Source organism: Rhinatrema bivittatum, chromosome 6 (assembly GCF_901001135.1).
Source record: "Rhinatrema bivittatum chromosome 6, aRhiBiv1.1, whole genome shotgun sequence".
Classification (NCBI taxonomy): domain Eukaryota; kingdom Metazoa; phylum Chordata; class Amphibia; order Gymnophiona; family Rhinatrematidae; genus Rhinatrema; species Rhinatrema bivittatum.
This window is the reverse complement of record NC_042620.1, coordinates 6,728,264-6,755,135: the sequence shown is the minus strand read 5'-3', so window position 1 is coordinate 6,755,135 and position 26,872 is coordinate 6,728,264. Positions and strand designations below refer to the sequence as shown.

General features: G+C 46.9%; 1 protein-coding gene across 1 annotated transcript in view; it reads left to right on the top strand.

The window, feature by feature from the left end:
- Positions 1-5,629: 5,629 nt before the first annotated feature.
- Positions 5,630-26,872, top strand: part of SPEG (striated muscle enriched protein kinase) — a 497,600-nt gene continuing 476,357 nt past the window's right edge. Inside the window, exon 1 of the mRNA XM_029605011.1 lies at positions 5,630-6,017. Coding sequence (XP_029460871.1) covers positions 5,985-6,017 — 33 coding nt within the window. The 5' untranslated portion in view covers positions 5,630-5,984. The remainder of the gene's footprint in view (positions 6,018-26,872) is intronic.

Below are 26,872 nucleotides of genomic sequence, written 5' to 3'. Positions count from 1 at the left end.
ATAGTGATACAGGTGAAAGCTGAAGTAGAGATGTATTCTATATATAGTGATACAGGTGAGGGCTGATGTCAAGCTGTGTTCTGTATGTAGTGTTACAGGTAAGAGCTGTTGCAGGAGTATATTCTGAGTGTAGTGATACAGGTGAGAGTGGATGTTGGGTGTATTCTGTGTATAGTGATACAAGTGCACAGTTGATGTTGGAGTATGGTGTAAGGAATATTACAGGGAAGGATTGATGTTAGGGTATATTCTGTGTGTAATGTTACAGCTGAGGGCTGATTGGCTGCATTCTGTATGTAGGGATACAGGTAAGGCTGCAGAGTGTATTCTGTGTGTAGTGTTACTGGTGAGGACTGATGGGGTGTATTCTGAGTAATGTAGCAGATAGAGACTGCTGTATGTATGCTGTGTGTAGTGTGTCAGGTAAGGGCTACTGGATGCATTCTATATGTAGTGTTAAACGTAAACATTGCTGGGTGTATTCTGTAGGTAGTGATACAGGTAAGGGCTTAGTGTGCATTCTATATGTAGTGATATAGGTAAGGGTTACAGGATGTGATCAATATAAATTAATATAGGTAAGAGCTGCTGGGTATATTCTATGTGTAGTGATACAGGTAAGTACTGATGTTGGGTATATTCTATGTGTAGTGATACAAGTGCAGAGCTGATGTTGGAGTATATGTGTCTGGAAGATTACAGGGCAGAATAGATATTGGGGTAGATTCTATGTGTAATATTCCAGGTGACGGCGGATTGACTATTCTGTATGTCATGACATAGGTAAGTACTTAAACAATAAAGCCTCAAATGAGAAAATTACTAATATCAATAAACCAAAAAGATTTCTCAGAAGAGATTTTTATAGTGGACAAGATTATGTATGTTGCCAAGTGATCATCACAAAGCACCGGGTTGAGTTAGTATGCCTTGTTCTGCAACCCCTCAAGTTTTATAGCACCAATTCATTGAAATAGGCAGAAAGTAATATTTGCCATTCGTGCTATAATTTAATGACCACTAGCAATTACATCGGTTTAAAAAAATTAAAAAAATAAAAAACAAGCAAAAAAAGAACAAAAAATATTTTGAATGAAGGAAGCCAAGTGACTGATGATTATAACGCTCTTAAGCACGCACAAACGGTGAGGGGTTGCAGAACAAGGCATACTAACTCAACCCGGTGCTTTGTGATGGTCACTTGGCAACATACATAATCTTGTCCACTATAAAAATCTCTTCTGAGAAATCTTTTTGATTTAATGACATAGGTAAGGGCAGAGGGTGTAATTGTGTGTATTTTACAGGAAAGACTACAGGGTGTATTCTGTTTGTAGTGTTACAAGTAAGGGCTGCTGGGATATACTCTGTGTGTACTATTACAGGTGAGGGCAGATGTCAGAGTGTATTCTGCGTGTTGTGTTTCAGGTAAGGGCTGCTGGGTGTATTCTGTGTGTAGTGTTACAGGGAAGGGCTGCTAGGTATATTCTGTGTGTAGTGTTACAGGGGAGGGCTGCAGGGTGTATTCTGTGTGTAGTTACGTGTGTAGTGTTACAGTAAGGGGTGTAGGGTGTATTCTGTGTGTAATGTTAGAGGTAAGAGCTGCAGGGTATATTCTGTGTGTAGTGTTACAGGTAAGGGCTGCAGGGTGTATTCTGTGTGTGTAGTGTTACAGGTAAGGGCTGCAGGGAATATGTGTGTGTAGTGTTACAGGTAAGGGCTGCAGGGTGTATTCTGTGTGTGTAGTGTTACAGGTAAGGGCTGCAGGGTATATCTGTGTGTGGTGTTACAGGTAAGGGCTGCAGGGTGTATTCTGTGTGTGTAGTGTTACAGGTAAGGGCTGCAGGGTGTATTCTGTGTGTGTAATGTTACAGGTAAGGGCTGCAGGGTATATCTGTGTGTAGTGTTACAAGTAAGGACTGCAGGGTGTATTCTGAGTGTGTAGTGTTACAAGTAAGGGCTGCAGGGTATATCTGTGTGTAGTGTTACAGGTAAGGGCTGCAGGGTATATTTGTGTATAGTGTTACAGGTAAGGGCTGCAGGGTGTATTCTGTGTGTGTAGTGTTACAAGTAAGGGCTGCAGGGTATATTCTGTGTATAATGTTACAGGTAAGGGCTCCAGGGTATATTTATTTATTTATTTTATAACTTTTATATACCGGCATTCGTAAAAAAACATTATGTCGGTTTACAGTTAACTGAGAAAGGAAATTACAATGATAGGTGGAGGAAAGATAGATAGTTAAAAGGTAAGTTAACTTTACTGTGGTGCCAACGTGCGTCACAGTTAAAAACGAGATTACATATAATAAACCATATTAGACAAAATTAGACAATATTAGACAAAGTATATGTGTATATGTGTGTGTAGTGTTACAGGTAAGGCCTGCAGGGTATATGTGGGTGTAGTGTTACAGGTAAGGGCTGCAGGGTGTATTCTGTGTGTAATGTTAGAGGTAAGGGCTGCAGGGTATATCTGTGTGTAGTGTTACAGGTAAGGGCTGCAGGGTATATTCTGTGAGTAATATTAGAGGTAAGGGCTGCAGGGTATATTCTGTGTATAATGTTACAGGTAAGGGCTCCAGGGTATATGTCTGTGTAGTGTTACAGGTAAGGGCTGCAGGGTGTATTCTGAGTGTGTAGTGTTACAGGTAAGGGCTGCAGGGTATATGTGTGTGTAGTGTTACAGGTAAGGGCTGCAGGGTGTATTCTGTGTGTGTAGTGTTACAGGTAAGGGCTGCATGGTGTATTCTGTGTGTATAGTGTTACAGGTAAGGGCTGCAGGGTGTATTCTGTGTGTGTAGTGTTACAGGTAAGGGCTGCAGGGTGTATTCTGTGTGTATAGTGTTACAGGTAAGGGCTGCAGGGTATATGTGTGTGTAGTGTTATAGGTAAGGGCTGGAGGGTATATGTGTGTGTCGTGTTACAGGTAAGGGCTGCTGGGTGTATTCTGTGTGTATAGTATTACAGGTAAGGGCTGCTGGGTGTATTCTGTGTGTGTAGTGTTACAGGTAAGGGCTGCAGGGTGTATTCTGTGTGTGTAGTGTTACAGGTAAGGGCTGCAGGGTATATTCTGTGTGTAGTGTTATAGGTAAGGGCTGCAGGGTGTATTCTGTGTGTGTAGTGTTACAGGTAAGGGCTGCAGGGTGTATTCTGTGTGTATAGTGTTACAGGTAAGGGCTGCAGGGTGTATTCTGTGTGTGTAGTGTTACAGGTAAGGGCTGCAGGGTGTATTCTGTGTGTGTAGTGTTACAGGTAAGGGCTGCAGGGTGTATTCTGTGTGTGTAGTGTTACAGGTAAGGGCTGCAGGGTGTATTCTGTGTGTATAGTGTTACAGGTAAGGGCTGCAGGGTGTATTCTGTGTGTGTAGTGTTACAGGTAAGGGCTGCAGGGTATATTCTGTGTGTAGTGTTACAGGTAAGGGCTGCAGGGTGTATTCTGTGTGTGTAGTGTTACAGGTAAGGGCTGCAGGGTGTATTCTGTGTGTATAGTGTTACAGGTAAGGGCTGCAGGGTGTATTCTGTGTGTGTAGTGTTACAGGTAAGGGCTGCAGGGTATATTCTGTGTGTAGTGTTACAGGTAAGGGCTGCAGGGTGTATTCTGTGTGTATAGTGTTACAGGTAAGGGCTGCAGGGTGTATTCTGTGTATGTAGTGTTACAGGTAAGGGCTGCAGGGTGTATTCTGTGTGTGTAGTGTTACAGGTAAGGGCTGCAGGGTATATTCTGTGTGTAGTGTTACAGGTAAGGGCTGCAGGGTGTATTCTGTGTGTGTAGTGTTACAGGTAAGGGCTGCAGGGTATATTCTGTGTGTAGTGTTACAGGTAAGGGCTGCAGGGTATATTCTGTGTGTAGTGTTACAGGTAAGGGCTGCAGGGTATATTCTGTGTGTAGTGTTACAGGTAAGGGCTGCAGGGTGTATTCTGTGTGTGTAGTGTTACAGGTAAGGGCTGCAGGGTATATTCTGTGTGGTAGTGTTACAGGTAAGGGCTGCAGGGTGTATTCTGTGTGTGTAGTGTTACAGGTAAGGGCTGCAGGGTATATTCTGTGTGTAGTGTTACAGGTAAGGGCTGCAGGGTATATTCTGTGTGGTAGTGTTACAGGTAAGGGCTGCAGGGTGTATTCTCTGAGTGTTGCAGGTGAGCACTGAAGGCAGGGGTGATCGGTTGTGTCCCTTTGGGTTGTGCCTGGGAATCAGTCCCCCTGGATGAGGGAAACGCTTGGGATGGGGGAGGCTGTACAGACAGAGGGTAAGAATATTATGGTTTGGAAGTTGTTCTTACTGGGATCTTGATTGCCTGCCTGCTCCCTTCCCTTGCATCTGCCCCCAGGGAGAGCAGGAGATAGGGGGGGGGGGGGGGTGGGGGCGACTCACACTCTCTACCATTCACCTCTATAGTCTTGCACACTTACCCTTTTTCTGGCCCTTCTCACCACTTTTCCTCACACCCCTTCCCTCTTTCCTTTCCTCCCCTGTCATTCAAAGCCTCCCCCTTTGCCTCCCTCTCTTCACTTTTTTCCTTTTCTTCTTGCCCTCAGACCCCTACCCTTTTCTCTTCCTTCCTTCCATGCTTACTCGGACCCCTACCTCTCCCCTTCTTTTCTTCGTTCCTCCCCTCTCGCTCCTATCTTTTTGCTTTCCTTGCTTCTCCTTTCCCATTTCTTCCATCCCCTCCCCCCCTTTTTCACATACATGTCCCTAACCTTCTGGGGGTCCCTCACGTCTCCGCAGGGCGGGGACTCTGCCAGCACCACTGAACTGCGGCAACATTTTGTGTCTTCCTGACACAACCGAACTGAACTGTCCTGCTCCAAGGGTCTCCTTCCTTATAGCTGCCTGAGGCAACCGCCTCCCCCTGCTCACTGCTAGCAGCCTGCCTGCTGCCTGGAAGCCGTGGCCATAGGTCTCAGCTGCTTCTCTGAGACACAGGATGAGCAGGAAGACCCCCAGTATAGAGGTGAGAAGTGCTGAGGACAGGACCCCCTTCCTCCCACTACAGAGCCCAGAACTGCTGGGGAGGCAATTTCTGGACCAGCTCTGGACTAACCAGTGCCCTGGGCAAGAACTGAACGTGGCAAAATACTCATGTCACTGTTTATCATTTACTACAGTCCCTGCTCCATGGAGCTTACTAGGGCTGCCAACTGGCTCCAGATTTTCAGGACCGGCTGATCCAGTCCTGGTTTTATCCATTGCATGTAGGGGGCTTGTAGTTCTGACTTCCCCTTTGCAGGTGCTTAGAAGAGCAAGACTACTAGTCCCTGCATGCAATGGGGTAAAACCAGGACTGGATCAAGCTGTCCTGAAAATCTGGAGCCAATTGGCAACTCTAGAGTTTACAATCCAGTCAAGACAAACATACAGGAGAAACAAGAGCCTGTGGGAAGTGCATATATTGCAGGTTTAAAAGCTGCTTCCACAGGTGAGGTTTTAAGCAGGATATGAATAAGAGCGTGGCGCACCGACTCGGGAGGTTATTCCGGGCTTAGGCAGGGCAAGGTGGAAGGTATGGAGTCAGGAGCTCGCTCCCGCCGCTCAGCATTTTCTCACCGCCCCACCCACCCCTCACAGTGCTCAGCAGCTTCACTCCCCGCCCCCACCCAGAGCTGGGGAGGGGGCGCCTTCCCTCCTAGGGTCTCTCACCCCCACCCCCTCACAGTGCTCAGCAGCTTCACCCCACCCAAAGCTGCTGTGGAGGGGGCCCCTTCCCATCATACCCCTGAGCAGACAGCACACCCGGCTGCCCCCCCCCGTGTGCCGAAACGGGTCTCCGGGAGCCGCTTGCACTCCTCCTGTCTGCTTCTCGCCGGCCCCCTCCTCACAGCCCGGCTGCTCCGTCATTCTGCTGCTCGACCGTAACCAGCATCGCCCTCCACATCCGTCTCCAGCTCTCTGCCTCCGTGCCCATTCCCCACTCTCTCGAGGCATTGCAGGATTTCTCCTGCCCAGCTCCCCCTCTGCAGTGAAAGCCCCAGGAGCCGTCAACATGAAGAAGATCTGGGTGAAGAAACACTTCCAGGTAAGAGGCCCTCGCCCAGCCCAGCCCCCACATTCATCGGCCGTACCCTGCGGGAGCCGAAATCCAGCTCCTACCCTGGCCATTGTTACCCTGAGCAGGATATGGCAAGGATTTCCCTTCCTACGCAGAGCTCTGCTCATATGCATGGATTCAGAGGTCCTGTTTGAAGGGGAGTGCAGGTGTGCCCATGTGGGTGCATATTTTATGCTGGTGGTTGTAGATGTGTGTATGTGTGTGCAAGGGTGTGTATGTATTTGTGCTGGTATTCTGTAGGAGTGTGTGAACTGATGTGTGTGTATGGGTGTGTATTCATTTGTGCTGGTGTTTTGTAGGGGTGTGTGCACTGATGTGTGTGTAGGGGTGTGTATGCATTTGTGCTGGTGTTTTGTAGGGGTGTGTGCACTGATGTGTGTGGAGGGGTGTGTACATCTGTGCTGGTGTTTTGTAGGGGTGTGTGCTGATCTGTGTGTAGGGGGTTTGTATGTATTTGTTCTGTTTTGTAGAGGTGTATGAGCTGATGTGGGTGTTTGTTTATGTGTGTGGTTATCTATTTCTGCTGGTGTTTTGTAGAGGCATGCATGCTGATGTGTGTGGGTATATCTATGCTGTTGATTTGTGGGAATCTATATACATGCTGATGATGTGTGTTTAGGGATTGTTGTGTGTGTATATGCTGGTGATTTTTGGTTATGTGTGTGTGCATGCTAATGTGTTTGTAGAGGTATGTTTGTATATGCTGATGATTTGTGGGTGTGTGTTCATGCTGTGTGTTTAGAGGTATATGTGTGTGTGTGTGTGTGTATATATATATATATATATATATATATATATATATATTGGTAATTTGTAGTTGTGTTTGCATGCTGATGTGTGTGTATATGCTGGTGATTTGTGGTGTGGGTTTATGCTGATGTGTGTATAGGGGTCTGTGTATATGCTGGTGAGTTATGGGTGTGTGTGCATGCTGGTGTGTGTGTGTGTATGTTAATGATTTATGGGAGTATGTGCATGCCGATGTGTGTGTTGGTGCATGTGTGTGTATCTGCTAGTGATTGCTGGTATGTGTTCATGCTAATGTGAGTTTAGGCCGGTGTGTGTGTATAAGCTAGTGATTTGTGGCTGTGTGTGTATGCTGATATGTGTGTTGGGGCATTTGTGTGTATATGCTGATGATTTCTGGTGTGTGTATATAATGGTGATTATAGGTGTATGTGCATGCTGATGTGTATCTTGGGGCATGAGTGTGTATATGTCGGTGATTTGTGGTATGAGGGCATGCTGATGTGTATAGGGGTTTGTATGTGTGTATATGCTGGTGATTTGTGGTGTGCGTGCATGCTGAAATGTATGTATATGGTGGTGATATGTAGGTGTGTGTGTATACTGATGTTTATATAGGTTTGTGTGTATATGCTAGTGATTTGTGGGTATATGTTCACGCTAATGTATGTTTAGGAGTGTGTGTGTGTATAAGCTGGTGATTTGTGGGGGTGTGTGCATGCTGATATCTGTGTTGGGCCCATGTGTGTATATGGTGGTGATTTGTGTGTGTGTGTTTGTTCATGCTGATGTGTCTGTAGTGTTGTGTATATGTATATGCTGGTGATTTGTGGGTGTGTGTGCGTGCATGCTGATGTCTGTGTTGGGCCACGTGCGCGTACATGCTGGTGATTTGTCATTTGTGCTCATGGTGATGTATGCAGGGGTGTGTATGTAAGATTTTCCTTGGTAATTTACCTTCCTCTGCTCTGGTAAGAGGGTGTGGCTGTTTAGATTCAGCCTGCTATTGTATTGCCAAAGTTTGGATACCTAATATTTGTCCTCTGATTTATCTCTGCCTCCAGGGTCACCCATTTATCCACTGGGTGGGGTGGATAGTTTCCTATGCAGAATGTAGCCACCTGTCTGTCTGCTTAAAATCCACCCCATAATATCTATGCATATCAAAATGAATTAGTTACATAGTCGTTTAGGTAGAAAGGCTACCAGAGGGCCAGCTTTCAGCTCAGTCAGACCCAGGCACATGCATCTTCATTCACAACTCCCTAAAGAGTTTTCCATATTTTGCACCCCTGCTAAATCACTCAGTCTAGTTGTACGCTGGGGCTCCTACCAATCCCAGGCTCCACTTCATCAAATTTGAAATGAAGAGGATACAATAATGGAATCATGTACATTTTATTGTACAAGTTCCCCACCTTCATTGTTTACCCTGTGAGGCTTAGCAGATAACCCTAAACAGAAAATCCTAACCCCTATCTAACTTTATTTGCTTCAGAAGTCTTTACCAAGGTGTTTCTCTGTGCTTCCGAACCCTCTGTGATGTCTTTGGTTCACAGCATTTCCTGTTGCGATCTTTCTGAGCTTCTGTGCTGGTGGTTTTATATGTGGTCAGCTTGGGCGGAACTTAGCTTGACTTTGTGGGTCTGGTTCATGAGTGGCTGCCTTTCTGGTTGCTAGGCAGCTCTGGCCAGTTCATGCTATCTTATGGCCACGCCTTTCAGATATATGATTGGTTCATCTGACTCCAGGGGACACCTGCCTACATCAGAATGCATTGCCAAGCTCTCATTGACTCAGTGTCAGACTGTATTTGGTCAGTAGTACTTTCCGTCCGTGGTTAGATGTTCAAACATTTTCCTTAATGTGCTGAGCTTAGCACCTCCTGCTGTCTGGGATCTGACATTCTAAAGCAGCTAAACCTAGTTCCACCTTCACTGCTCATGCACTATTCCTTCACCGACCTGTGGGTTTTGTGGTTTCTGCAAGTTAGTTTAAAGATTCACAGACAGGAAGTCACTGTGCTGCTGGAGATTATAGAAAACCTTCCCTCTCTGAATTTTGTACTTGTAAATTCTGTGTTTAAAAGTGACCCCTTCGGACCATTAATACAATTATTGCAATGATGGTTCTCAGCCAAGGCCAAGTACCAGGGTCCTTCCGGATCTCTGCGGTCATGGCCCCTATATCTGGCCATTAGGTGTCACTAATGTGCGGTCACTATGACTCCTCTGCCCTGCTGTGAGCTCTTCCCCAGCCCTGGCCAACCCGGAGCAGAGGACCTGAGCCAGGCTACCATGGAAGTCTTCCGCTAGCCCAAATACTGCCCCGTTCTTATAAAGCAATTGCTCCAGTTTCCATGATCTGTACCACAGGGACTCTGAGGCACCTCTCCTAGTATATTTCTGTGTTTTCCCACATTTGTCTACATAAACACTGAAGTGAATAAAAGTCGGATAATTTAGCCAGCTAAAGTTCACAGGGATCTCCAGCAGGATGAATGTCCTCAGAGTTATCTGGTTAGGTTTCAAACTTATATACTTTCAAACTTTCAAACTTGCCCATTTCCGCAACTCAAAGGAACTGTTGTCCGACCAACTGCACTATTTTATAAATTGTTTAATTTCATATACACTATGTAAATTTGTACATAATTCTTATCCTGTAAGCACCCTCTCCTCCTTTTGCCCTTCTCTCCAGTTAGAATTTGTTTAACCTATCTTTTCTCTAACAGCCTAGTTCCACGTTCCCTGTTATAATGTAACTTTTTCTGCTTTCTCTGTTAACTGGTTTACCCCCTAGTTTATTGTAAACCGGTACGATAAGACCTGGTCTTGAGCATCAGCATATTAAAAGGATTTAAATAAATAAATAAATATATCTAGCTATGTTAGGTTATGCTTAGCTTTCAGAGCCATCCGACTACATCTTCCCAGATAACTTTAATCTTAGCCGGCTATATTCGTTTTAAAAGTGGCAATCTTGCAGTAAAAGACAAAAGCAGACCTGATGCCCCAGTTCTTTAATGCCCACCTCCCTGCTGCCCTGAGTGCCTCCCCAATTCCTCCAAGTAAAGTTTTAAAAGTATAAGTGCTCTGGGGCCGTTTCTGTGCTGTGCGTTCGCTTTTCAATCAGGCTATATTACCTGGGAAAATGCCTTTAAAAACTCCTCTCATTTTTAATATTTTGTGACATATTGTACAGCCTGTGTGTGTGTGTGTGCGTGTGTATCTCTGTTCTCATGCATATGTGGTTAGGGTTTTGTGTGTGTGCATATGTGTGCATCTCTTCAAGTGCTTAGGGATATGTGGTTTGGGCTTTGTATGTGTGCATGTGTATGTGTTTCAACATGTGCACATGGAGATGTAGTTAGGGTTTTGTGTGTGTACAAATGAATGTGTGTCTCTACTTGTGCTATGGATATGTGGTTTGGATTTTGTATATGGGTGTGTATATGTATGTGTCTCTGTGTGCTCATGGGCATGTGGTTAGAGGTGTGTGTGAGTGAGTGAGTGTGTGCATGTGTGTGTTTCTGTGTGGGTAAAGATATATGGATTGGGTTTTATGTGTGTCTGTGTCTCTTCATGTACTAATGGATATGCGGTTTGGGTTTTATATATGTATGAGAGCATGTATGTGTGCTTATGGACATGTGGTTTGGGTTTTGGGTGTATGTGTTTGTATGAATGTGTCTGTACATGTGGTTATGGGCATGTGGTTTGGGTTTTTTTGTGTTTGTCTCTCTGTGTGTGCTTATGGATATATGGTTTAGGGTTTACACATCTTTGTGTGTGTGTCTCTCTGTGTGTGCATATGGATATGTGGTTTAGATTTTATATGTCTGTGTGTGTTTATGGATATATGGTTTAGGGTTTACACAGCTTTGTGTGTGTATCTCTCTGTGTGTGCATATGGATATGTGGTTTAAATTTTATATGTCTGTGTATGCTTATGGTTATGTGGTTTAGGTTTTATATGTCTGTGTGTGTGTCTCTGTGTGTGCTTATGGATATATGGTTTAGGGTTTACACATCTTTGTGTGTGTCTCTCTCTGTGTGTGCATATGGATATGTGGTTTAGGGTTTACACATCTTTGTGTGTGTCTCTGTGTGTGCATATGGATATGTGGTTTAGATTTTATATGTCTGTGTATGCTTATGGATATGTGGTTTAGATTTTATATGTCTGTTTATATGTCTCTAAGTGTGCTTTTGGATATTTGGTTTGGGTTTTGTGTAAGTGTGCAGTGAAGGGCTGTAGTAGCACCGTTGCTCCATGACTAATCAGGAGATACTTTGTAGGTTGTGAGGCTTTGTACTGAACAGACCCAACAATTATCCAAAGATGATGATGTTATATGACCGCTGTGTTAGTCCACATGAATGCATGGATATGAATGTTAAGAAATGAAGAAATGATATGAGGTAAGAGCCTTTTATTGGCCTAGCTCAGTCCATTTCTTGACTAGCTTTTGGGGGTTAACAGTAACTTCCTCCAGTCCATTAATGGAAGGAGCAAAAGATAACACTAGGAGAAGACACAAGTGATTCCCAGAGTGCATTGCAATGATAGTGTGAAGGGGAGTGGGCTGACGAGTTAGAGGGCTGACGAGTTAGAGGGCTGACGAGTTAGAGGGCTGACGAGTTAGAAGGTTGACGTGTTAGAGCGTTGATATGTATGCTAATGTGTTAGAATGATCAGAAGGTAGCAGAAAAGCAGTCGCATTATTTCTGTGAGAGGAGTTAAAAGCTCCAGTTCTCTATTATGATCTTCTATGTCTGGTTTGAAGTGTTCGATCATGTGAAGAGAGATGCAGGTTTGGCTGAACAGGCCGGAAGCTGAAGACACCATAGTAACATACTAAAGACCCAATGGCCCATCCAGCCTGCCCAGCTGAGATTCATCCACTCTGGATCAATGCAACCCAAATACCAAGTCCCCCTTCTCCATGGCTTTTACCCGATCTCCCCACTACCTCCTAAACCTGTCCCAAGCAGGCCCAGAATATGAGGAGCCAACTCACTGATCGTTTGCTTAGGATACTAAAAGGAAAACTCAGAACTAGCCAGGAATGTAAGGCGTTTGATGTTAAAATTATCCAACACTCCAGAACTGACATAACTCCCCCCCCATCATTTTAACTCACAACCCAAAATAATTCTCCCTCACCTTAATAAACCCACTTCACACTAGCACTGCAAGGTATTTTATCATTCACTTATTTTGCTCATTCTATTCTGATCTAAGAAAGGGAGTTTTAGCTCCTGAAAGCTGATCTAGAAATGCATTCAGTAACCCCAATCAAAAGGTGCATACGGTACTTGCTTCTGGACTTTTATTTCTATCTAAAGTTGATGACATGCTGGAGAAGTCAGATTTCCATGGATTCCTTCAGCTGTGTGTGTTGTGTGCACGTGTTTATGAAGCAGTGCTGCGTGTGTACTGTACATAGATTCCTCTAGCTGAGTGTGTTGTGTGCACGTGTTTATGAGGCAGTGCTGCGTGTGTACCATACATAGATTCCTTCAGCTATGTGTGTTGTGTGCACGTGTTTATGAAGCAGTGCTGCGTGTGTACCTTACATAGATTCCTTCAGCTGTGTGTGTTGTGTGCATGTGTTTATGAAACAGTGCTGTGTATGTACCATACATAGATTCCTTCAGCTGTGTGTGTTGTGTGCATGATTATGAAGCAGTGCTGCGTGTGTACTGTACATAGATTCCTCCAGCTGAGTGTGTTGTGTGCACGTGTTTATGAGGCAGTGCTGCGTGTGTACCATACATAGATTCCTTCAGCTGTGTGTGTTGTGTGCACGTGTTTATGAAGCAGTGCCGCGTGTGTACCGTACACAGATTCCTTCAGCTGTGTGTGTTGTGTGCACGTGTTTATGAAGCAGTGCTGCGTGTGTACCGTATACAGATTCCTCCAGCTGAGTGTGTTGTGTGCACGTGTCTATGCAGCAGTGCTGCGTGTGTACCGTACATAGATTCCGTCAGCTGTGTGTGTTGTGTGCATGTTGTTATGAAGCAGTGCTGTGTGTGTACCGTATACAGATTCCTTCAGCTGTGTGTGTTGTGTGCATGTGTTTATAAAGCAGTTCTGTGTCTGTACCGCATACAGATTCCTTCAGCTTTGTGTGTTGTGTGCACGTGTTTATGAAACAGTGCTGCGTGTGTACCGTATACAGATTCCTTCAGCTGTGTGTATGTTTCTGAAGCAGTGCTGCGTGTGTACTGTATACAGATTCCTTCAGATGTGTGTGTTGTGTGCATATTTATGAAGCAGTGCTGCGTGTGTACCGTACATAGATTCCTTCAGCTGTGTGTGTTGTGTGCACGTGTTTATGAAGCAGTGCTGCGTGTGTACCGTACATAGATTCCTTCAGCTGTGTGTGTTGTGTGCATGTGTTTATGAAGCAGTGCTGCGTATGTACCATACATAGATTCCTTCAGCTATGTGTGTTGTGTGCACGTGTTTATGAAGCAGTGCTGCGTGTGTACCTTACATAGATTCCTTCAGCTGTGTGTGTTGTGTGCATGTGTTTATGAAACAGTGCTGCGTATGTACCATACATAGATTCCTTCAGCTATGTGTGTTGTGTGCACGTGTTTATAAAGCAGTGCTGAGTGTGTACCTTACATAGATTCCTTCTGCTGTGTGTGTTGTGTGCATGTGTTTATGAAGCAGTGCTGTGTGTGTACCTTACACAGATTCCTCCAGCTGTGTGTGTTGTGTGCACGTGTTTATAAAGCAGTTCTGTGTCTGTACCGCATACAGATTCCTTCAGCTTTGTGTGTTGTGTGCACGTGTTTATGAAACAGTGCTGCGTGTGTACCGTATACAGATTCCTTCAGCTGTGTGTATGTTTCTGAAGCAGTGCTGTGTGTGTACCTTACATAGATTCCTTCAGCTGTGTGTGTTGTGTGCACGTGTTTATAAAGCAGTTCTGTGTCTGTACCGCATACAGATTCCTTCAGCTTTGTGTGTTGTGTGCACGTGTTTATGGAGCAGTTCTGTGTGTGTACCTTACATAGATTCCTTCAGCTGTGTGTGTTGTGTGCACGTGTTTATAAAGCAGTTCTGTGTCTGTACCGCATACAGATTCCTTCAGCTTTGTGTGTTGTGTGCACGTGTTTATGGAGCAGTTCTGTGTGTGTACCGTATACAGATTCCTTCAGCTGTGTGTGTTGTGTGCATGTGTTTATGGAACAGTTCTGTGTGTGTACCTTACACGGATTCCTCCAGCTATGTGTGTTGTGTGCACGTGTTTATGAATCAGTTCTGTGTGTGTACCGTACATAGATTCCTTCAGCTGTGTGTGTTGTGTTTATGAAGCAGTGCTGTGTGTGTACTGTACACAGATTCCTTCAGCTGTGTGTGTTGTGTGCATATGTTTATGAAGCAGTGCTGCGTGTGTACTGTACACAGATTCCTTCAGCTGTGTGTGTTGTGTGCATGTGTTTATGGAGCATTTCTGTGTGTGTACTGTACATAGATTCCTTCAGCTGTGTGTGTTGTGTGCATGTGTTTATGGAGCAGTTCTGGGGGTGTACCGTATACAGATTCCTCCAGCTGTGTGTGTTGTGTGCATGTGTTTATGAAGCAGTTCTGCGTGTGTACCGTATACAGATTCCTTCAGCTGTGTGTGTTGTGTGCATGATTATGAAGCAGTGCTGCGTGTGTACCGTACATAGATTCCTTCAGCTGTGTGTGTTGTGTGCATGTGTTTATAAAGCAGTGCTGCGTGTGTACCTTACACAGATTCCTCCAGCTGTGTGTGTTGTGTGCATGTGTTTATGAAGCAGTGCTGCGTATGGCCATGAGTTTCTGCCCTAAGCTTTCTATGTGTGCAAATCCTTTCCTGCCTGAGAGCATGGGTCAGTGCTTTTAATTCTGTTTTGCTTTTCCCTGTGCTGATGGTGCATTTATTGATGAACTTCTCAAATCAGGAAGAAAAATCAGTAATTAGAACGGAGGGGCCTTCGTTTCCTTTTCATTGCAGAACTGCAGGCAGCGTCTTCCTCTCTGATTTGCTGCTACTCCAATCCCCATCTGATGCGGTGTGATTCTGCTTCCTGTGAAGCGTGCAGTACTGATGTATGCGCAAAATCCCTGGGCTAGCACCACTGGCATCGCAGTAAAACTCTGTGCGGCAGCAGAAGTCTCAGGAGGGCCAGATTAGAAGCTGGAGAGGAGGGCAGCATCCAGGCTGAGGAGAAAGAGTGATGCAGGCTGGTGTATAGAGAAAGAGGGGGTGGTTGGAGTCTGCGAGCTGGGGTGGGGGGTGTCTGGGAGGAGGGGGTTCTGGAGAGAAGCAGAGATCTGTGTCTACGAGAGGGACGCAGGGATGTTGGAGGCAGATGGAGGCTGGAATCAGTAAGGGATTGCAGAGAGGTGGGGAGGGCAGTGTTTGTGAGTGGGGGTCTTGGAAAGAGCTTAAGGCTAGTGTCTATGGGGGTGGAGGTTTCAGAGAGGTCAAGGTCGGTGTTTGCAGGGGGCTGCTGGAGAGAGGTGGAGGTCTGTGTGTTTGTATGAGGAGGAGATGGGGGAGCTCGATAGAGATGGAGACTAGTTTCACGGTCTTGGGAGGGAAGGAAAGTAAGAAAACAGTGGCTGCCAGTGTCTATAATGAGATGCGGTGGTCGGCGCCGTGACACTGGGGTGATGGTTTGGAGAGAGTTGGAAGCCAGTTTCTATGTGTGTGTGAGAGAGAGATGGAGGGATTTAAAAAGAGATGGAGGCTGCTGTTTATACAGGAATGGAGGGGCTATGATAGAGGTCTTTAAGATCATGAGAGGTCTTGAACGAGTAGATGTGACTCGGTTATTTACACTTTCTTATAATAGAAGGACTGGGGGGCATTCCATGAAGTTAGCAAGTAGCACATTTAAGACTAATCAGAGAAAATTCTTTTTCACTCAATGCACAATAAAGCTCTGGAATTTGTTGCCAGAGGATGTGGTTAGTGCAGTTAGTGTAGCTGGGTTCAAAAAAGGTTTGGATAAGTTCTTGGAGGAGAAGTCCATTAACTGCTATTAATCAAGTTTACTTAGGGAATAGCCACTGCTATTAATTGCATCAGTAGCATGGGTTCTTCTTAGTTTTTGGGTACTTGCCAGGTTCTTGTGGCCTGGTTTGGCCTCTGTTGGAAACAGGATGCTGGGCTTGATGGACCCTTGGTCTGACCCAGCATGGCAATTTCTTATGTTCTTATGACAGTGGTGAGAGGTGGAGACCGATGTTTATACAAGAATGGAGGGGAGAGTGGTGAGAGGTGGAGGCCGGTGTCTGTGATGGGGGGAGGAGAGATGGTGAGAATTGAAGGTTCATAAACCGGTGCGATATGTATTCTTTACAGGAACATCGGTATATAAAAATTAAAAAAAAAAAAATATCTGGCTAGGGAGAGAAGGAAAAAGAAAGAGGAGGACAGTAGCTGGGCTGTGTAGGGGTGACAAGAGAAGGCGGCTGGACACTTGGTATTGGATGGGGGGAGGAGAGGAGGAAAGCGACAGAGTGAGGAGGGTGGCAATAGCAGCAGCTCATGGGAGTTGGATCGAAGCAAGAAATGGTAAGGACAGGATGGAGGTGAGAGCGAGGAGGGTAATGAAAAGCTGGAAGAGCAGGGACAAGCATCCAGGACTGCAGACAAGGGAGTCACAGGGGGAGGATTGGAGAGAGAATTTGGAATTAGGGATTTTGTTGTTGTTGCTGCTGTATTCCATTATTTATTGATTTCCTTGAGAACATTTTGCCTTTTCCTAGGAAAGGCACAAGGTGGATTACAAAGAAGGGATAGAAAGTATCTCGAAATAATAGGGCAGATGGAATTAGCAGTGCGAAGGATGGGATGGAGCAGACTGCACTGTGCATTGTCTGTAGGTAGAAATTTCATGTGTGCAGGAAAGGGTATAGCAGTGGGGGTGCACTACTGTCCACCTGACCAGGATGACGATATGAGGAGAAACTTGCCATAAAGGCAAAAACAAATAATAAAACTTTTTCAAGTGCATTAAAAGTAAGGAACTGTACACTGGAACTGTATGCATATAAGTTACCACGCACAACTTATGCCCTGCATGGAGCAGGTAAAACTTTGAGCATGGACAACTCTGCCCGTACTGTTAAAAATAGGAACATATATGAATATAGTTTTACCTTGGCTCTAACTCCACCCTTAAATGCCTACTCCCATGCACATCAGCTGGATTACATGTGTACTTCCATGTGCATTGTTGTTGGTGCCCACATGTACCACTACAGCCGGCTCCTCCCCAACACTGTCTTAATCTTATCTAGGTGACGTGTGAGGTCTGCCACCTTCGCACTAGGTAGGCAAGTTACCAGGCGATCCTCACGCCCACCAGCCACCCAGCTATCTACATTCCTAATAATCGAATCACCAACTATGACGGCCGACCCAACCCTTCCCTCCTGGGCAGTAGGCCTTGGGGAGATATTCTCAGTGTGAAAGGACAATGCATCACCTGGAGAGCAGGTCCTTGCTACAGGATCCTTTCCTGCTGCACCTGGTTGGTGCTCTCCCATCATGAGACCTTCTTCCTCCAAGGCAGCACTAGGGCTGCCAGTCTGAAGTTGGGACTGGTCTACTATGTCCCTGAAGGTCTCATCTATATACCTCTCTGTCTGCCTCAGCTCCTCCAGGTCTGCCACTCCGGCCTCCAGAGATCGGACTCTGTGAGGAAAGGCTGAAGAGGTTAGGACTCTTCAGCTTGGAGAAGAGATGGCTGAGGGGGGACACGATAGAGGGGTTTTTTTTTTTTTAGGGATAAACTGTTTATTGGATCAAAGTACAAATAACAATACAAATGACTTGATGTTCATTTGTTCGTTATGGACACCCAGCCTGGAAAATGCAACATTTAATTTTCTTCCCTTCCCATTTTTCTTTTTCTTAGTGTTTGAGCTGTTTATTAAGAATCCACTGAGCAATACAGTCCATAACATGGAGACCGTTCCTTCTGATGTCCCCAGGGAAGCAGCGCAAACATATTTAACATAAAATCCTAAATAATCTTCCTCTCCCCCCTACCCCAGTGGAATGATAGAGCAATCGCTAAATTCCTAACAACTCCACCTTCTCTACCAGTTAAATCCCAGATCCCCACCCGCATTTTATAACCTTTCAAACCCAGGAAACGCTACCGGTTCAGCGCCAAGCTGTTAGCATGTGCTGGAAGGTGCTGAATATATTCAGCAGGAGCCATTCCTCGTGGAAGGAAATCACTACCAGACGCCACGCCCTCCATTTGCATCAAGTTATGTGTGAGGTTACGCCAGTGCCGAAACGCAGGTGACACCACATCGTTCCATACTGTAAGGATCATTTTTTTACTAAATAAATAAGCTTTCCTCACAAACGTTTTCCTGCCTCTTTCCGTGATATTTAATAAAGAGACCTTATCAAATAGTATAGCTTCTATCTGAGTCTGGATATTCGGCTAAACAAAAGCCAAAATCATTGGCCTGAGGAGCAAGATCAAACAACATGAAATAATGAACCGGGACCTCGATGACCCCCGCAGAGACCTCAATCCATTGATTTGGCTCCGTTTGCCTTGACGGGGTACATGCGTGCTCTTCTCAAAAACTTGTACTGCATCCCCCTCAAATATATTGTTACGTTTGGCGGTCCATGTGCTGCTCCCGAGGACTGACGCGCTCACCTTCCTGGCCGGGGCCCCCGCTGGCTCATGATGTGTCCGACGCCGGCAGTTCTCCTTGCGGCGAGATGCTGCACACCAACGCAGCCGGACGCCGCCAGCCTCTTGGCACCGCGCCGCTCCCTAGGTGTGTGCATGCGCCTCGTGCCGCTATCTAAAGGGACCGTGGTGGGAAATCCCCCGTGGCCCCTGTTGATGATGTCAGCAGCCAGGCCCTATTAAAGGGCACTGCTCCAGACACAACTTGCCTCAGCAGCAGGTCCAACTACCTCCAGTAGTGCGTGTTGTTCCCAGCATCCTGTCTTCAGTCCACGTCCAACTGTCTTGGTCTTCATCCTGCTGTCTTCAGGTTGCTTCTCTCTTCTCTTCAGTCCATCCATGTTGCCCACCTGTTCTTGTCCTCGCCTGCCTGCTCTGCCTATCAGCCCCTCCTTTTCTCCCTCGCATGGATACCTGGTTTTACTTTGACCTGGACCCCGGATATGACTGACCGCTGCCTGCTCTGACCATTGCCTGATGCTCAGATATGCCTACGACCCTAGCCAACCACAGACCTACCCTTCTGCCATCGGCAGAGACCCCACCTAAGCCCTGCCAGCCTCGTTACCCAAAGACTCAAGCTGAGGGGAAGAAGGGCTGGTAAAGGGGAAGGTACTGATGGGTCTCTGTCTCGTCTGGGTCCACCTGCTGCTGATGGAAACCTGCAGGTAGTGTCGATCCTGCCTCGGCCCAAGGGTCCAGAGATACAACATATATATTGCAAATAAGTAGTTTAATTCTCCCAAAAGATCCTCTACAGAAAGAGAGATATCCCATTCTTTTTGTCAGCTAACTAACAGTTCATTACTGGAGTTACCCCCGGTCTGTGAATATCCTTGGAGAGAGCCGAAAAGACACTCGCTCCAAGTTTGGTTACTAGACTCATAAGGAAGGGATTCCTATTTAAGCAAGGCATGTAGTGCTTCAGCTGAAGATATCTAGGGCGTAGAGTCTTTCAGCTGCTCAAAGGCTCTCATTACACCAGTCTCTTCCAACACAACTGGATTTGCGTAATTCCCAAACCCGCTCAATGGTAAAACGTTTTCCCTTGGGTCCCTCAATAAAGTCCCCATTACCCCTAATTGGGAGAAATGGTGAAACCACCAAGGAACCATTTCCAAGTCAATCTCAATGGAGATACCAAGATGCCATTTCGTATTTCTGGTGGTAAGTTACCACTTCTGGCATGCAGCACATAACGTATGGACATGGGGACCATCACACTTGTCGCCATGCTCAGATTGGTATAAACAGAGGTACCATCTTGGTCATCCGTTTTCCGATTGCAGTGATAGACAAGGTAACGTCCTCTAATTTATCATATAATCCTTCAGGTTTAGAGTCTAATCCTGTTACTGCAGGCGACGTAGTCGGACAGCACCACTGAATGAATTGCTTCCATAAGAACATGCCATGCTGGGTCAGACCAAGGGTCCATCAAGCCCAGCATCCTGTTTCCAACAGAGGCCAAACCAGGCCACAAGAACCTGGCAATTACCCAAACACTAAGAAGATCCCATGCTACTGATGCAATTAATAGCAGTGGCTATTCCCTAAGTAAACTTGATTAATAGCCGTTAATGGACTTCTCCTCCAAGAACTTATCCAAACCTTTTTTGAACCCAGCTACACTAACTGCACTAATCACAACTTGGGGACTCCTTGTATTCTTTAGGATCTGGGGGGACATAGCCCTCTCCAGTGAGTTAGAAGAAGTTTCACTGGGGTCTAGTGCATCTGCTCAGAGTTGAGAAGCCGGGGTGAGATGGAAATGAGCAGGAGCGCATCCCACCCCTCTCTCAGCATCACGTGTTCTCCTGACATGACAGGGGTTTATAAAATGAAGTGATGGGTGGGCTGGAGCAGAGGAAGAGCAAACAGTTATTTACTAAGAGCGGGGGCTCGCCTGCAGATTTAGGAAAATATTATTTCCAGTCGCCGTGCAGCTTATTGCCCGAGGCTTTGGGTAAGGCTTGTAGGTTTCTGGAGGCCCAGCCCAGTAATGATTGGATTCTCCTTGAAGGAAGCAACATGAAACTCACGTTCATAGTGGGGCTTGCTGGGGCTCCACGGAGCACTCACTGGTCCATGCACCGCCGTCTGTTCCCAGCAAGCTCTGGAAGGGAGGAGGGAAGAAACAGGAATGGAAAAGAGAACAGCGAAATAAGATTGGGTTGGAGTGGAAACGTCTTTCGATACTGAAAGCTGGGACTTTGAGTGGAAAAGCCTTTCTGTGCGCGTTGCTGAATGCAGGGGCCTTAGCCAGCAGACGTATCAGTCTGTCTCCGAGCTGTGTCACAGGGACCCAGATTCCCCTCACGATGGAAGGGCAGGTACGGACGGGCACTGCTGCTTCCTTCTGCTTGCCCGCGCCTGAATCAGTCCCCTGTGAGGGACGTGCCCCGGGTGACTCACGCAGGTCCCCTCTTAATAGCCTGAAATTGCATTTTCATATTTTAACAGCACGGCTGCCTGACGATGCACAGCTAATGTGCTTGTGAATCTTACCCCTGTCAGGAAGCTTCACCTGCGAGCCCGCAGCTGGGCACAGTCACAGGATCCCACTCTCACCCCTCCTCCCTCCTTCTACCTACAAGAATACAAAACGTGACATAAAGGAAGGACCCAAGAAAAGGGGCTCTTAGTGGGAGATGCTGCGAGGAATCAGGACTTTCTGTTCAGGGGGTGCAGCAGGGAAAGCTGGGGATATTGGGGACACTCGGGCTAAGGGACTCTGTATGGGGCAGGCAGCTGGGACAAGGGACAGGGGGAGCAGTAAATATGTGAAGAATCAGGGTGTTTGTCACTGCACAGGATCTCTGATAGGATCAGTGTGTGTGTGTCTGGGTGTGTGTGTCATTGCACAGGATCACAGAACGGATCAGTGTGTGTGTGTGTGTGTGTCTGGGTGTTTGTGTCGTTGCACAGGATGACAGAACGGATCAGTGTCTGTGTGTGTCTGGGTGTTTGTGTCACTGCACAGGATCACAGAACAGATCAGTGTGTGTGTGTCTGGGTGTTTGTGTCATTGCACAGGATAACAGAACGGATCAGTGTGTGTGTGTGTGTGTCAGGGTGTTTGTGTCATTGCACAGGATCACAGAACGGATCAGTGTGTGTGTGTCTGTGTCTGGGTGTTTGTGTCATTGCACAGGATCACAGAACGGATCAGTGTGTGTGTGTGTCAGGGTGTTTGTGTCATTGCACAGGATCACAGAACGGATCAGTGTGTGTGTGTCTGGGTGTTTGTGTCGTTGCACAGGATCTCTGATAGGATCAGTGTGTGTGTGTGTCTGGGTGTTTGTGTCGTTGCACAGGATCTCTGATAGGATCAGTGTGTGTGTGTGTCTGGGTGTTTGTGTCATTGCACAGGATCACAGAACGGATCAGTGTGTGTGTGTCTGTGTCTGGGTGTTTGTGTCATTGCACAGGATCACAGAATGGATCAGTGTGTGTGTGTCTGGGTGTTTGTGTCATTGCACAGGATCTCTGATAGGATCAGTGTGTGTGTGTGTCTGGGTGTTTGTGTCATTGCACAGGACCACAGAACGGATCAGTGTGTGTGTGTGTGTGTCTGGGTGTTTGTGTCGTTGCACAGGATCACAGAACGGATCAGTGTGTGTGTGTGTGTGTCTGGGTGTTTGTGTCGTTGCACAGGATCACAGAACGGATCAGTTTATGTGTGTCTGGGTGCGTGTGTCGTTGCACAGGATCACAGAACGGATCAGTTTATGTGTGTCTGGGTGCGTGTGTCGTTGCACAGGATCACAGAACGGATCAGTTTATGTGTGTCTGGGTGTTTGTGTCGTTGCACAGGATCACAGAACGGATCAGTGTGTGTGTGTGTGTGTGTGTCTGGGTGTTTGTGTCGTTGCACAGGATCACAGAACGGATCAGTGTTTGTGTGTCTGGGTGTGTGTGTCGTTGCACAGGATCTCTGATAGGATCAGTGTGTGTGTGTGTCTGGGTGTTTGTGTCGTTGCACAGGATCTCTGATAGGATCAGTGTGTGTGTGTGTCTGGGTGTTTGTGTCATTGCACAGGATCACAGAACGGATCAGTGTGTGTGTGTCTGTGTCTGGGTGTTTGTGTCATTGCACAGGATCACAGAATGGATCAGTGTGTGTGTGTCTGGGTGTTTGTGTCATTGCACAGGATCTCTGATAGGATCAGTGTGTGTGTGTGTCTGGGTGTTTGTGTCGTTGCACAGGATCTCTGATAGGATCAGTGTGTGTGTGTGTCTGGGTGTTTGTGTCGTTGCACAGGATCACAGAACGGATCAGTGTGTGTGTGTGTGTGTCTGGGAGTTTGTGTCGTTGCACAGGATCACAGAACGGATCAGTGTGTGTGTGTCTGGGTGTTTGTGTCGTTGCACAGGATCTCTGAAAGGATCAGTGTGTGTGTGTCTGGTTGTTTGTGTCATTGCACAGGACCACAGAACGGATCAGTGTGTGTGTGTGTGTGTGTGTCTGGGTGTTTGTGTCGTGCACAGGATCACAGAACGGATCAGTGTGAGTGTGTCTGGGTGTTTGTGTCATTGCACAGGATCACAGAACGGATCAGTGTTTGTGTGTGTCTGGGTGTTTGTGTCGTTGCCCAGGATCACAGAATGCATCAGTGTGTGTGTGTGTGTCTGGGTGTTTGTGTCGTTGCCCAGGATCACAGAACGGATCAGTGTGTCTGGGTGTTTGTGTCATTGCACAGGATCACAGAATGGATCAGTGTGTGTGTGTGTCTGGGTGTTTGTGTCATTGAACAGGATCACAGAACGGATCAGTGTGTGTGTGTGTGTGTGTGTGTCTGGGTGTTTGTGTGGTTGCACAGGATCACAGAACGGATCTGTGTGTGTGTGTGTGTCTGGGTGTTTGTGTCGTTGCACAGGATCATGGAACTGATCAGTGTGTGTGTGTGTGTGTGTCTGGGTGTTTGTGTCGTTGCACAGGATCACAGAACGGATTAGTGTGTGTGTCTGGGTGTTTGTGTCGTTGCACAGGATCACAGAACGGATCAGTGTTTGTGTGTCTGGGTGTTTGTGTCGTTGCACAGGATCACAGAATGGATCAGTGTGTGTGTGCCTGGGTGTGTGTATCGTTGCACAGGATCACAGATCAGTGTGTGTGTGTGTGTGTGTATGGGTGTTTGTGTCGTTGCACAGGATCACAGAACGGATCAGAGTGTGTGTGTCTGGGTGTTTGTGTCGTTGCACAGGATCACAGAACGGATCAGTGTGTGTCTGGGTGTCTGGATGTCATTGCACAGGATCACAGAACGGATCAGTGTGTGTGTGTGTCTGGATGTTTGTGTCGTTGCACAGGATCACAGAACGGATCAGTGTGTGTGTGTCTGGGTGTTTGTGTCCCTGCACAGGATCTCTGATAGGATCATTGTGTGTGTGTCTGGGTGTTTGTGTCGTTGTACAGGACCACAGAACGGATCAGTGTGTGTGTGTGTGTGTGTGTGTGTCTGGGTGTTTGTGTCGTTGTACAGGACCAAAGAACGGATCAGTGTGTGTGTCTGGGTGTTTGTGTCGTTGTACAGGACCACAGAACAGATCAGTGTGTGTGTGTGTGTCTGGGTGTTTGTGTCATTGCACAGGATCACAGAACGGATCAGAGTGTGTGTGTCTGGGTGTTTGTGTCGTTGCACAGGATCACAGAACGGATCAGTGTGTGTGTGTGTCTGGATGTTTGTGTCGTTGCACAGGATCACAGAATGGATCAGTGTGTGTGTGTCTGGGTGCTTGTGTCACTGCACAGGATCTCTGATAGGATCATTGTGTGTGTGTCTGGGTGTTTGTGTGGTTGCAAAGGACCACAGAACAGATCAGTGTGTGTGTGTGTGTGTGTGTGTGTCTGGGTGTTTGTGTCGTTGTACAGGACCACAGAACGGATCTGTGTGTGTGTGTGTGTGTGTGTGTGTGTCTGGGTGTTTGTGTCATTGCATAGGATCACAGAACGGATCAGTGTGTGTGTGTCTGGGTGTTTGTGTCGTTGCACAGGATCACAGAACGTATCAGTGTGTGTGTGTGTGTGTGTCTGGGTGTTTGTGTCGTTGCACAGGATCACAGAACGGATCAGTGTGTGTGTGTCTGGGTGTTTGTGTCGTTGCACAGGATCACAGAACGGATCAGTGTGTGTGTGTGTGTGTCTGGGTGTTTGTGTCACTGCACAGGATCTCTGATAGGATCATTGTGTGTGTGTCTGGGTGTTTGTGTGGTTGCAAAGGACCACAGAACAGATCAGTGTGTGTGTGTGTGTGTGTGTGTGTCTGGGTGTTTGTGTCGTTGCACAGGATCACAGAACGGATCAGTGTGTGTGTGTCTGGGTGTTTGTGTCGTTGCACAGGATCACAGAACGGATCAGTGTGTGTGTCATTGCACAGGATCACAGAACGGATCAGTGTGTGTGTGTGTGTCTGGGTGTTTGTGTCATTGCACAGGATCACAGAACGGATCAGTGTGTGTGTGGGTATTTGTGTCGTTGCACACGATCACGGAACTGATCTGTGTGTGTGTGTGTGTGTCTGGGTGTGTGTGTCGTTGCACAGGATCACAGAACGGATCAGTTTATGTGTGTCTGGGTGCGTGTGTCGTTGCACAGGATCACAGAACGGATCAGTTTATGTGTGTCTGGGTGCGTGTGTCGTTGCACAGGATCACAGAACGGATCAGTTTATGTGTGTCTGGGTGCGTGTGTCGTTGCACAGGATCACAGAACGGATCAGTTTATGTGTGTCTGGGTGTGTGTGTCGTTGCACAGGATCACAGAACGGATCAGTTTATGTGTGTCTGGGTGTTTGTGTCGTTGCACAGGATCACAGAACGGATCAGTGTGTGTGTCTGAGTGTTTGTGTCGTTGCACAGGATCACAGAACGGATCAGTTTATGTGTGTCTGGGTGCGTGTGTCGTTGCACAGGATCACAGAACGGATCAGTTTATGTGTGTCTGGGTGTTTGTGTCGTTGCACAGGATCACAGAACGGATCAGTGTGTGTGTGTGTGTGTGTGTCTGGGTGTTTGTGTCGTTGCACAGGATCACAGAACGGATCAGTGTTTGTGTGTCTGGGTGTGTGTGTCGTTGCACAGGATCACAGAACGGATCAGTGTGTGTGTGTGTCTGGGTGTTTGAGTCGTTGCACAGGATCACAGAAGGGATCAGTGTTTGTGTGTCTGGGTGTTTGTGTTGTTGCACAGGATCACAGAACGGATCAGTGTGTGTGTGTCTGGGTGTTTGTGTCGTTGCACAGGATCACAGAACGGATCAGTGTGTGTGTGTGTGTGTCTGGGTGTTTGTGTCACTGCACAGGATCTCTGATAGGATCATTGTGTGTGTGTCTGGGTGTTTGTGTGGTTGCAAAGGACCACAGAACAGATCAGTGTGTGTGTGTGTGTGTGTGTGTCTGGGTGTTTGTGTCGTTGCACAGGATCACAGAACGGATCAGTGTGTGTGTGTTTGGGTGTTTGTGTCGTTGCACAGGACCACAGAACGGATCAGTGTGTGTGTGTGTGTGTGTCTGGGTGTTTGTGTCGTTGCACAGGATCACAGAACGGATCAGTGTGTGTGTGTCTGGGTGTTTGTGTCATTGCACAGGATCACAGAACGGATCAGTGTGTGTGTGTGTGTGTGTCTGGGTGTTTGTGTCATTGCACAGGATCACAGAACGGATCAGTGTGTGTGTGTCTGGGTATTTGTGTCGTTGCACAGGATCACGGAACTGATCTGTGTGTGTGTGTGTGTGTCTGGGTGTGTGTGTCGTTGCACAGGATCACAGAACGGATCAGTTTATATGTGTCTGGGTGCGTGTGTCGTTGCACAGGATCACAGAACGGATCAGTTTATGTGTGTCTGGGTGTGTGTGTCGTTGCACAGGATCACAGAACGGATCAGTGTGTGTGTGTGTGTGTCTGGGTGTTTGTGTCGTTGCACAGGATCACAGAACGGATCAGTTTATGTGTGTCTGGGTGCGTGTGTCGTTGCACAGGATCACAGAACGGATCAGTTTATGTGTGTCTGGGTGCGTGTGTCGTTGCACAGGATCACAGAACGGATCAGTTTATGTGTGTCTGGGTGTTTGTGTCGTTGCACAGGATCACAGAACGGATCAGTGTGTGTGTGTGTGTGTGTGTCTGGGTGTTTGTGTCGTTGCACAGGATCACAGAACGGATCAGTGTTTGTGTGTCTGGTGTGTGTGTCGTTGCACAGGATCACAGAACGGATCAGTGTGTGTGTGTGTGTCTGGGTGTTTGTGTCGTTGTACAGGACCACAGAACAGATCAGTGTGTGTGTGTGTGTGTCTGGGTGTTTGTGTGGTTGCACAGGACCACAGAACGGATCAGTGTGTGTGTGTTTCTGGG